Source organism: Salminus brasiliensis, chromosome 8 (genome assembly GCF_030463535.1).
Source record: "Salminus brasiliensis chromosome 8, fSalBra1.hap2, whole genome shotgun sequence".
Lineage (NCBI taxonomy): Eukaryota > Metazoa > Chordata > Actinopteri > Characiformes > Bryconidae > Salminus > Salminus brasiliensis.
The window spans coordinates 8,919,926-8,932,697 of NC_132885.1; the positions used below are offsets into that span (position 1 = coordinate 8,919,926).

The following is a 12,772-nucleotide window of genomic DNA, read 5'->3' on the forward strand; positions in this document are numbered from 1 at the left end:
TAGAAGTAATTTAAACAGCATTAGCCAATTTCCAAAAAGGTGAAATATGTAAAACATCATACAATAATAATAACTTTAGCAATTTCATCAGCATATGTGTATGAGGTGCCTGACGAAACCTGTTCAAAAACTGCAGCAGCTTGTATGTATTTACTCTGATTTCCTGTCCGTATGAAACACTCTTCAGCTCCCCATACTACACATCCATCTCCTTAACACCCCATAACGATACCCTTTCTCTTCAACACCCCATTACTTCACCTCCATCTCCTCAACATCCTATTACTCCATCTCATCTCTTCAACACCCCATTACTTCACCTCCATCTCCTCAACACCCTCCATCTCCCCAACACCCCATAACACCACTTTATCTCCTTAACACCCCATAATGCTACCCTTTCTCTTCAACACCCCATTACTTCACCTCCATCTCCTCAACACCCTCCATCTCCTCAACACCCTCCATCTCCCCAATACCCCATAACACCACTTTATCTCCTTAACACCCCATAACACTACTCTTTCTCTTCAACACCCCATTACTTCACCTCCATCTCCTCAACACCCTCCATCTCCCCAACACCCCATAACACCACTTTATCTCCTTAACACCCCATAATGCTACCCTTTCTCTTCAACACCCCATTACTTCACCTCCATCTCCTCAACACCCTCCATCTCCTCAACACCCTCCATCTACCCAATACCCCATAACACCACTTTATCTCCTTAACACCTCATAACACTACTCTTTCTCTTCAACACCCCATTACTTCACCTCCATCTCCTCAACACCCTCCATCTCCCCAACACCCCATAACACCACTTTATCTCCTTAACACCCCATAATGCTACTCTTTCTCTTTAACACCCCATTACTTCACCTCCATCTCCTCAACACCCTCCATCTCCCCAACACCCCATAACACCACTTTATCTCCTTAACACCCCATAATGCTACTCTTTCTCTTCAACACCCCATTACTTCATCACCATCTCTTCAACACCCCATAACTTCACCTCCATCTCCTCAACACCCCATACTCCACATCCATCTCCTCACCACCCCTCCATCTCCTCAACACCCCATAACTCCCCTCCATCTCCTCAACACCCCATAACACCACTTTATCTCCTCAACACCCCATAAACACTACTCTTTCTCTTCAACATCCCATTACTCCATCTTATCTCTTCAACACCACATACTCCACATCCATCTCCTTAACACCCCATAACACTACTCTTTCTCTTCAACACCCCATTACTTCATCACCATCTCCTCAGCACCCCATTACTCCACTGCATCTACGCTACCACTGTTACTCCTTATTTGCATGCGTTGTAAACTATGCCGTCACATAAAACTAATTTCATATTAATAAACCTGATGGTAAATGTCATGGTAACAAGCCAAATGTTATGTCAGCTATCAGTTTCTGGTCTCACAGGCCATTGTAGAGGTACATACACACTCAGAAATCAGTGTGATTAATTGACTGTCAATTATTTAATGTTTGGTGATCATCATGACAAACATCACAACTGCCCTTGAGGTGAACTTGACTTTCTAAAGCAGGATTGAAGATCAGGATGAACACAGTCTGTCCTTTCATGATTTAAAAGGATTAAAGTAATCAACTTTGGCAGTTTGGTCCAGCACTAAAAGTGCCTATTTTTCTGGATAATTTTTCCTCTTCTCTACTTGTCTCGTCAAAGTAGTCGGGAGTTTTTTTTTTGGCACTTGACACCACTTTGATATTGCTTAATTACCATCGGATTAATTTATTTATTTTCAATATTTTTCATTTATTTGCTTCTTTTATTAGAATATGTGGCTCTGATCCAGAATTATTTTGTGTATTTCAGCACCCAAACAGGTGCTGAGCACTTTTTATTAATATGCATGAGTTCATTAGCATATAGATTTTGATTGCCTTTTACTAAGGTTACATGTAAAAATATTGAAACGTTAAACCCGGTGGGGCACGCTTAAGAACGACCAGCTTCTGAAGTGATGGAGCTCCATCTAAAACCTTTAGGATAAGTTGGAGTGGTGTGTGTGATTTTCAGTAGTTTAGCAACTAACCTCATTAATGTTCTTAAGGCTGAAATGAAATCAAATCCTCACAGCAATGTTTCAGCATCTAGTGTAAAGGCTTCCCAGAAGAGAAGAGATTGCTAGTACACCAAAGGGGGACACATTATCCTTTTTCTATTTCCACCCAATGGCCTCAGATAGGCTATAGCCTGGACCCGCAAGATGTTTCGAGAATGGTTTCCCTGTTCAGGTTCCTCTTCTTTTAGTGTCAGCCCTGTCCATGTCCTCTGTTTAGCCCTAGCTCCGCCCACATGTTATCATGCCTACCTGTATTTTGTTTGTATCCCCAGCCAATCCTCATTTCCTCTCTTTCAGCTTGTTCCCTGTCATTCCCTCCCTTCGTTTCGTGTCATGTATCCGTGTGTGCTCTATTTCTGCGAAACCTGGAATTCAGTAAACATTCTAACTCAAGCATCCGGCTTCCTTGCCGCCCTCTGTGTTATAGTTTATAATAAAATGGTTGGTTTATTTAGAGATATACTGTATTTATAAAGCTAAAATGTGATGCTACACGAGCAGGAAATTAAATCTCTGTTGCTGTCAGATGAATAAACCTCTGTTCTCCTCTTGAATTGTTCATTGCTCGTACACTTAGCCCTGAGGCACGAGCCAACCCATTTAGAAAGCACTGCCTTCGGGCATGACTGAGTAAGCAGCCTTTTGTAGAGGGAGAAGGCATACTTTATTTCAGCTGTACTTGTAAATATTAAATACAAAAAAATGATATTTACAAATGCTTGTTTTAATGTATATGAAAGCAGCACTAACAGGAATAATGGTGCTTAGTGAATGATGTTTGCATGTACCAGATCCATACTGGCTGTACATTCTGCCTACTCTGGCACAGAGTAGATGGCCTATACATGCCACAGTATACAGTATTATATTTGTTGTATATAGTATTTACCAGAGACAGAACTTTCAGTGGAGGTTAATGTAGAGAGATTTGAATTAAAGCAGGGCTAGGCAGTGTTACGATAATACTGTATACTGTGGCATTTAGAAATGATGATATCTCAAAATAAGAATGGTGTTTGAGTCAAATTCCTGTGACTCAAAGACCTCATTTATAAGCTCATTTCCCCATGTGCATTTAAAAGAGCCACAGGATGGGGTGCTGTGGGAGCTCATGGATTGGTAATGTCACCCAGTCGAAAACAGTCAAAAACACTCTAAAGACCATTTACTCAATGTTGTGACCTCAGATAGGCTATATAAACCTGTGATTTAAACCTCAGTTATCTGGAACGTGGTCTGTGATGTGATGTTTAGCCAGTTAGCTACCATTTCTAAGCCTAGATAGTCGGCTACAAGGCAAACATGAAGAAATGGTCTCATTATGCATTTATGTTACTGCCAACACCAGTCGTTCAACCAACTGTCTGTAACTTAGTGTATCTGCAGCCGAGCCTGCTAAGCAAAGGCTGTATGAAAAAAGTGGATACCGCACAACCCTAATTGCAAATCACTGGATTTGGAGCATTACAATTGGTCCATTCATAAGGAAATTTAACCTCAATGTAAAGCACAATGGCCGGATTTACATTATGCCAAAAAGTAAAAAATGGAGAGATGAAATACAAGGTTTTTGCATGACAGTGACGATATGTAAGGCATGTATTTGAATCATTATTGTTTAGACTGACTGAATGTGGAGATTCTATTATTATAAGGCCAAGATTAAGACAGCAGGACTTTGTGTACCCTTATCTATGCTATTCAGTATTTACACAGTGCAGAAATCAGAATCCCATTCTAAGGTTATGGGAGTGAGCAGTGGAAGCCTGGATCTGCCCGTAGGTTTGAGCTATTTATGAGTTAACAATGGATTCTTGTAAATGACTCAAAACCTTTCCCAGAAATGTCATTTATCATTTCCGCATCATCACCACTCATTCCAAATGTTTGTTGCCACTTGCTCATCTAATAGAAGTAATGAAATCAAAGACGCAATTAGGGAGTTTGCATCTACTCTTCTGGCGAGATTTTGTGTTGGAACATTGCTGTGAGGATTTGATTGTATCCAGGCACAAAAACATTGTTAAGGACATGTAGTTGTAGTGCTTTTGGTGTTGGATGGCCAGTCCTGGTTCACAAACACCTCTCAAGCTTATCCCAAAGGTTTTGGATGGAGCTCCATCACTCCTGAGAACACAGTTCCACAGCTCCAAAGCCCAGTGCTGGAGGGCTTGCCGATGCTTGGCATTGAGCATTGGGCCTCTATTGGCAATGCTTTTCTGCAGACATTATACAAGCTCTATTTGTGCAATTAAGCCCCTGTGCCTCTGTCAGAAGACACCAGAAATACATTCTGCAGTTATTGTGTTCATTGCTAGCTGTGGTGCATGCTGCAGAAACACCGTGAGCCCCTCGTTGAACATTAAAGCACATTACGTGAACGCTATACTGTTGCTATGCACAGAGACAAGCATGACCTGAAGTTGAATTTCCTCATTTGGATCATCATAGAAATGTGTTCCCATCAGCAGCAAACTAGGGCTCACATAGAATTGGGCAGAGACTTTATGGTGGGTTAGGGTTAGTCCTCTTGTTTGTATGGGTGGATTACTCACAGAGTGTTAGAACAGATGGAACTGAGGAGAAGGTTTGATAGGTCCACACTAAATTAGGTAGGTGTGTGCCATATATACAGGTTTAAAAGGAGTACAGATGTTAGTACAGCTGTTTTCTTCCCAATTTTACATTTAGCCAATTACCCAACCCATTCATTAGTACTCTTCTCTATAACTTGTAATGCTGCCGACACTGAGAGGGTGAGGACTGACAGTTACCATTACCTGGGATTCAGAACAGCGATCCTCAGCTAATTACCTTTACAGCTCTTGATAAAGACCACAGGGCTACCTACCGCCTTTCATACTTGATGTACCCAAGAGTTCTGTCACCCAGCTCGAAAAAAAAATGAGTGACCAAAGACACCAAAGATGTGATACCCAACAAGACTGTCAAACAGAAGCATAGACAAGAGAAAACACCCGACAAAGAACTGACGGAAACAGAGAACTACTTATACAAGACAAAGATGGCAAGATGGCACTCCGAAAGACTAGGCAGGGCTAGGGCAGAGATAAACGTCAAAAAAGCACAGATACACTGCATGGACAAAAGTATTTGGACACTTGCTTCTTCTTTGTTTCTTCTGAAATCTCAATTTCTCTCATTATTGCGGTTAGGGGTACTAATTCTTTCATTCTAAGCATTGGATTGATGCCATCCATAGGAGGTCAAGACAACAGTTCTCCATTAGACTACTTGACCTGTAACTGCTGCTGATGAAGAAAAAAACACAACCACAAGTCTTTCTTATTCTAACATGATGGAAGTGGGAAGAATTGACCACCAAATAATGTTACAATGCAATGAACAAGCAACAGGTGTTTTCTTGTGTCTTGTATACTTTGTAAAAAATCAAGACACCCCTTGAATTCATTTGACAAAAGCACATTGCTCCAAATGTCCTGGTCTTTGTCGAGGGCCCTGTTTACACCTGGTCACTATGTGACAAGTATCTGGATTGTATACAATGCCACAATGCCACGTGCATTTACACTCGGTAGTTAAATGCGTCTCCGGTTAGTCAGACTGGAATCCGATTGCTGTTTGAAACAGAATATGCACATTCAGACCACCTCCTGAAGTGGTTTGAGTGATTGGATTTGGTATGTCTTGGGTGCACTCCCACAGTTTCTATCCGGATATAATCCTGACACTCAAGAAGCATGCTGTGACCAGGTGTAAACGGGGTTTAGGTGTTCTCTGTCTGATTTGGTATTGTTTTTAGATCTGTTTAAATCCCCTCCCAGACTCTACAACTGTCTGTCTACATCTGAAGGCATTTGAGAGCTCTTTGCATCTGACCCTGGTGATCCCACTCACTTTAACAATCAAGAGCAAACTAGATTAAAGTAGTAATAAAGGAGGGGTGTTCAAGCGTTTTCCTCAACAGAAAACTGCATTTCTATGACTGACATTATATTAATTATAATAAATATTAAGTGTCCAGATGTGTAAATATGTTACCCTAGGGTGTCCTATTTGTACATATGACTGTATATTCTGTTTGTGTGTGTGTGTGTGTGTGTGTGTGTGTGTGTGTGTGCCATTTCAATTTTTTGCACTAACAATAGAGCCTGTAATCCTCCGGCTCAAAAACTTGCTGAGGAATCTAGTGCCATCAGTGTGGTAAAGTGTGTTTGAATAAAGGAAGCCAGTATGTATAGCTAACGTAAATGAAGCGTGGCAGATTTGTTAGCCGTTAGCGCAGGGCTGGCTCATTGTCCCTGTCCTCATTCACCCACAGGCTGTTCCCAACATTCAGTAATTGGGAGCCTGCTGAATGGAGATATGTACAATTATCTGACTCAGTGACCCCGGCAAACTCCCTCCACACGAGGGTGCGCAGCGAGCAACCTCCACACACGCCAAAAACAAAAAAAACACGCACACGCCTCTGTGTTTTTTTACAGTGAAAATTGCAACTGCAGATTAATTACAGATTTCGTGCCTGCCTTTGACATATTCCCTTGACTGGAGAGACTTTGAGTAGCTGTGTGTGTGTGTGTGTGTGTATGTGTGTTAAAAAAGTGTAATATCACACTTGGTACTTAATGGGGTTCCAAATGGCTCAGTGGTCTAATGCGCTACCGCTGCGACCCGGGGGGTCGTGAGTTTGAATCCCGAGCCATGACGGTTTGCCATCGGCTGGAGAGCACAATTGGCCATGCTCTCCGGATAGGTAGATGACGCTCTCTCCCCTTATTACCCTTAAAGCTATGTTAGCCAGCACAGCTTAATAATGTCTAAAACTTAAAGGTATCTTTGAACTATTAGTCTATTCTAACTAGCTAAGGTTTTTCTTGGGTAAACAGTAAAGCACTTTTGTAAGTCACTCTGGAGAAGAGCGTCTGCTAAATGCCTTAAATGTAAATGTAAATGTGAGAAGATTTGAAGACAGCTGTTGTTGGGTGCGTAAATAAGTAGCTTTTTTATTGTAACAGAAAGAACTGCCTCAACTGTCGGTGTATGAATCAATGTTTGATTCAGTAAGCCTTGAGTCAGCACAAATAAGCCAAACCACAAACCACAGTCCGCCTCCGGTTGATGGTAGGTGTATAAAATATGTGCCTAACGTGCCAAAACAACACCTGAAAGAATAATAATCACGCAACGCACATTTCCAGCAAAACAGTGCAGGTACAAACACATGAATTTAGCCCTGAAAACCCCAGCTTACCACTACCCAGAGTTCCCATAGTCTCAGTGAGGTTTCTGGACTTTGAAATCTGGACTTTGACTAGGCCAAAACATATTTGTGGACCTTCCTTATCATCTTGTGGACTTCTGATTGCCCATCTTCTGAAATGAGTTCTTTAATAGTGGAACCAAAGCCTTTCAGTCATTTTTTGAGATTCTGTGACAGGGATGGAGAACTGCCTGGAGGAATGTTTCAGGATGAACAACGGTTTACAACAGGATTGTCTCTAGATGTAGGAGAAGCAGAAGAAATCTGGAGAGAAGGCCCACTAGTCTGATGTTTTGACCTGGACAAAGTCCAGATTTCAACCCGATTGAGAGCTGGTTTCACATTAACCACAAATTACCTGGGCAAACTGTTTTCCCCTGCTGACCAACTATTGGAGGCCTTTAAAACTGAATAGAACAACAGCACGCACACATCCAAGTGCAAAAGTAACAGCAGCCCTCATTTCTTTAATTCAGGGGTCGGATTCACAAAAGTGTGTTAAGAAAGACGTTCTACTCAGACATGTTTAAGTGAAGACATTAAGAGAAACGTTTATATAATAGTTATTCCTCAGAACACGTCTCATTATCTTAACTTTCTACTTCAGAAATAAAATTGAGAACTGTTGGAATTCTTAAAATATATTTCTGCCACAGCTGGTAAACTTATATGACCATACGCTTCGGTACTTCTGCTGCATTCAGCTACTTCCTTCACCCTATGGTCTTTGGCACGCCCAATGCTTTATGCCAATCAGTAACACCTACTTGGCCATCTATTTTCCACACATCCATTGAGACACTCACTGCATTGTACCACCTCTTCCCAATCTATGAATCCCGTCACTCACCCCGCAGGTATTTATAACCCAATCATCCTCATGACACACCATCTGCAGAAGCCTGACATTACTACCACCTTAAACATGCATGGTGACACTTTTTTGTCTGGGGAGCTTATATGTCTGTGTGTGTCTTAATCTGAAGAGAAATCTATATGTATATCAGTGCAGTGCATGCATGTATGTGTCTGACTTAATCTGTAGTAAAGAGCGGATATGTCCATGTAAGCGTGTATGTGGGTGTGTCTTTACCTATACAGTGTGTGCATGTCCTCCTTAGAGGGAGTCTAAATGTCCCTTTGTCTGTTAGTCTGTGTGTGTGTGTGTGCTTGTGTTTATCTTTATCTGAAGAGAAGAACGTGTGTGTGTGTATTTTACTTCCTTTAGACATCATGATGGTTTGATGGAGCTAGCAGTGTTGAATCCCCCCGACTCAAACACTCTCTCTAATATGCATGTCTTACTGTCACTGGCACACAAAACCTCAGACAGGCTCACACACGCTGTTCTTTGGTGAGAATTCAGAGGGGAAAAAAATAGAGAAAAGGTTCAGAAACAAAGCTCAGAAATTCCCTGTGAGAAGCTAAGCTCCTGTGTTTTCTCTGTAATCTGCTTGTACTTGTCTGTGTGAAACGTTACAGTAACAGCGGCAGGCTTTTTTCACTCCCTTCTGCTCTGATAACATCATATCTCCCATCTCGTGACTGTGTCACCCACCTCCCTGTTGGCCGTGGCCTTGCGGACGTGAGGTTGTGAACTCAGACTCTATGATCGGACTCTTTATCAGATCAAGGAACCTCTGGGAGCTGTGGTGATGTCATCGCTCAGAGTTCCTCCCTGCTTGGTCTTGTATGTGTGTGTGTATATGTGTGTGTATGGGGCTGCTTACTTCTATTAGTGGATAACGTGCAGAACCCTTGGTACTCTAGATAGCATATCAGGTAGAAAAGCACTGCTCTGTGATCTTTACCAGAGGCTGTGAAGGTGCTGAGACCAGTAACACCAGTATAACCAGATCCCCTGGAGCAGAGAGGGCTATAAGCTTTCCTCAAGGTCCTAACAGTGGCAGCTTAGTGGAGCTGGGTATCAAACCCACAACCCTCCAAACAATACACCAGCACTCTAACATTTACATTTACTGCATTTATTCAGAGAGACTTACAAGGTTACTTGTATTACAGAGGTGGGACAATGTAGTGTCATGAGTCTTGCCCAATGACTCTTATTGGTGTAGTGCAGTATAGTCACCCACAATAGGAACCAACCCCGGTCTCCCACATGGTGTGGTAGCTCACTGGCCTGATGTGTGTTGGAGCCAATGAAAAAGGGTCGCAAAGTGCTGAGAAGCCATAAAAGAAAACAAGTTCAATTCAGCTAGGAGTTGAACCTTGGATTTTCTGACCTGTAGACAGACACGTTCCCAGTTGTGCCACTGGTCCACCAGCCTAAGGTGCTTTTGGGATTCAAACCCAGGATCTCCTGTTTACTAGACAGGGACTATACCCAACCAAGTCAAAAATAGGTCTTCATGCAAAAAGGTGCCGCACTCGATATCATTCCTCATTCAGATCTCAGCTTGTCTATGGTACAGAGCGCTGCACCTTTTTGCATGAAGACCTATTTTTGACTTTGGATGTACCTCCGCAAACAGCTGTTAGAAGCACCTTTTTCTCTTGTTTTAGCACTATATATAACTTAGCCATGGCACCACAAACCTGTACCTCACGTCCCGTCCTGTAGGAAAGCAGGCACTGCTTGAGCTGGTCTGACTGATCCGACTTGACTCATCACTCAGGTCCTTCAATAAAGTGAGAATTCAAATTAAATGTAAAATGAAATATAAGCTTTCCTTTAAACAAACGTAGTTGATCAGCCAAGACATGGTTGGAATTCAAAATGAATGTGATTCTTAGTCATCAGTTCCTTATGGACGATTTGTACTTTAACTGGGTTATTTTAAATGAATACTTTCATTTCAGTACAAGCAGAATAAACTTTTTGCTCCATACATTTTCCTTTACATCTTCAAAGCACTCGTTACATATTTCACAGACTGTGAAAATTGCCCCTATTTTGTCCTCTTGTCTTTTCTTAGTTTTTTTTCCTCTCTCTCATGTTACTGTAAAGTTAAATAGAAAAATTGATACCACCCATTAGGAGTGAAACGGTACACAGAAGTGATGGTTAGGTTTTGACCACAGTTTGGAGTTCATGTTTCAGTCATTTCAGGCACCAGTCAGCTTGAGCACAAGATTTCCAGTGCACAGCAACCGTGTGTCCCATTGGTGATGATGGTTCAGCATGAATGCATGTACTGATACACCCCTACCAGCCATTAGTCGCTGCACCGCACTTTCACTGCTTTCACATTGACTGAAAAGGGTAACGTCTGTTAATATTCACTCTTAGCAGTAAAGGGTTTGATGTTGTCCTGAAAATAGTCAGTAGTGGAACCCCATTTCTATATTCTATATTTAATCTTTTTTTGAAGTTGAATTTCCATCATAGAAGAAAAATGTGACCAGACAAAGAACCAGTTCTTAAAAGGTATTTAAAGAATACCTTTACTAATGAACCCTTGAGGAGCCGACTTTTTAAATAGATACACATTAAAGACCCTAAATTTAAATCTGTGGTGAAGAAGTGGCAGATTTCTGGTCTGGGTTACACAGGGATCGCACCCCAAATCTCACACTGCCATGCTAAGCCGTATATTGAGCAGTACACCACCTTTCAGTGTGTTCAGCAGTATAGTGTGTGAAGTGTGTATATAGTGTATGTGTCCTTATAAAGTCACTTTATATAAAAATAAATATCTCTATTTTGTTCTGTTTTAGTAAATATATAATATAGATATAAATATAGATACTTGGCTTTCCCTCAAGTACAGCCTGTTTTTGCCTGCATGCTTTCACAGTCGTTCGAGTAGGATCTTCACAGTTACTCAGCACTTTTACCTCAACTTCATACATGCTTGAAATTGTATTCAGATGCATGGCATGCTTTCATCTATAAAGGTTGACAAAAGTCCACTTCCTTGAGGAACTTTTGGAGGTTCTTCAATTTAAAACTGTGATGGAACCTCATAAGGTGCTTTGAGGAACCTTCAAGAAAAGGTTTTTAGAAGAGAAAGTCTCCTTCAGGGTTCCTCAAAGCACCTTAAAAGGTTTCTCCACAGTTTCAAATTAAGGAAACCCTCAAGGAACCTATACTGTTAACAGTGTACTTTGCATGGCATGCCATACAGTGCCTGAGACTACATACACAAGTCTAGCAAAAAAAAAACACACCTGATCTGCTTGACTGTGTTTGAGAGAATGGGGAAGTTGTATAGGTGTATTTTGGACAGACTAGTCAAACTGCATTACTGAGGTCCTGCATGACTTCAGGTGGTCAACAACTGACAAAAAACAATTTGTGAATTCATGGAGGAAAACACACAGTGATGTGAAGCAGTGGAGCTGAATGGTCAATGTCCCTGAGATCTGTGCTTTAGCCAGCAGTGCAGCACTTCCATCCTTTGGGCCCATATGCTGGTTGTAGGTGCTCAGGCTGGACAGCAGATGTGAATCCACAGGGTTGTTCTTTATAAACCTGTCCTGAGATGATGTCTGGAGTTGGCACAGTATGTGAATCTGAGCAGCTGCATGGCAAAAATGTTTTCCCAAACCAGATGTAAATGTATTTTTTTCAGCCAGGGAATTGAATCTGCAGTCTCCTGGAAGTCCCAGAGAGAGTAATAGGGCCAAGGCATAGATGGCTGCACCACTCAGGAGCCCCTCCATGGCAGAGTCTGATTAGGTGCATGGGACGGGGTTGATAAATTGTGAATGGGGTCGAGGAGTGTAGTTGTTCTAGAGTAATGGGAAAGTTGATTTCGGTGTGCTTTATCTCAGGTGCAGAAGACTCTCCGTGCAGCTAAGGAGAGGAAACAGAGCTGCCTGCTGCAGCAACACAGACAAGTGTGGACCTCTGAGAACCAGAGATTGGAGACAGCCAGGTAAGAACACTGTCAGTAACAGGTCATCTGACCATGGACGCCCACTTTCAGCAATGCATACATATATGTTTATTCATTTAGCAGACAGTCTCATCCTGAGCAAATTCCATTATACCACTAATGGAAGCCACATTGATAAAGAGCACACTAGACAGTCTGCAAGGATTCGTAAAGAAAAGAGCATTCTCATATGTTAATGGTTTTGAAGCAAATGTAAAAACAAATCAAATACATGTCAATGAAGACCATTAAAAACTGGTGGAGAGTGGTGACCCTAGTGGTGAGTTACCCTCAGGCGATTCTCCATTCTGCACTGCCTACATACTGACCCTGAGTCTAATGGGAAGAAAGAAGTAATAAATCTCACCTTCGCAGCTCTGGGACCATTCTGTTTTTTATAGAGCTGCAAGTTTCAGGTATACTTTGGACGACTTACATCAGACATACAAATGCTTTCCTCAATTTCCTTGCAGTGTTCCCTGCTTTGCTTGATTCATTTTCTTCATATTCTTCATATAGATCTTCATGCAGATTTTCCTTAACTTATACAGCATTTATTAGATTC

General features: G+C 41.7%; 1 protein-coding gene across 1 annotated transcript in view; it reads left to right on the forward strand.

Annotated features, from left to right (window-relative positions):
* Positions 1-12,772, forward strand: part of LOC140560544 (coiled-coil domain-containing protein 148-like) — a 97,026-nt gene that overhangs the window by 9,523 nt on the left and 74,731 nt on the right. The window contains exon 3 of the mRNA XM_072685020.1: positions 12,104-12,207. Within this exon, the coding sequence (XP_072541121.1) occupies positions 12,104-12,207 (104 nt within the window). The remainder of the gene's footprint in view (positions 1-12,103; positions 12,208-12,772) is intronic.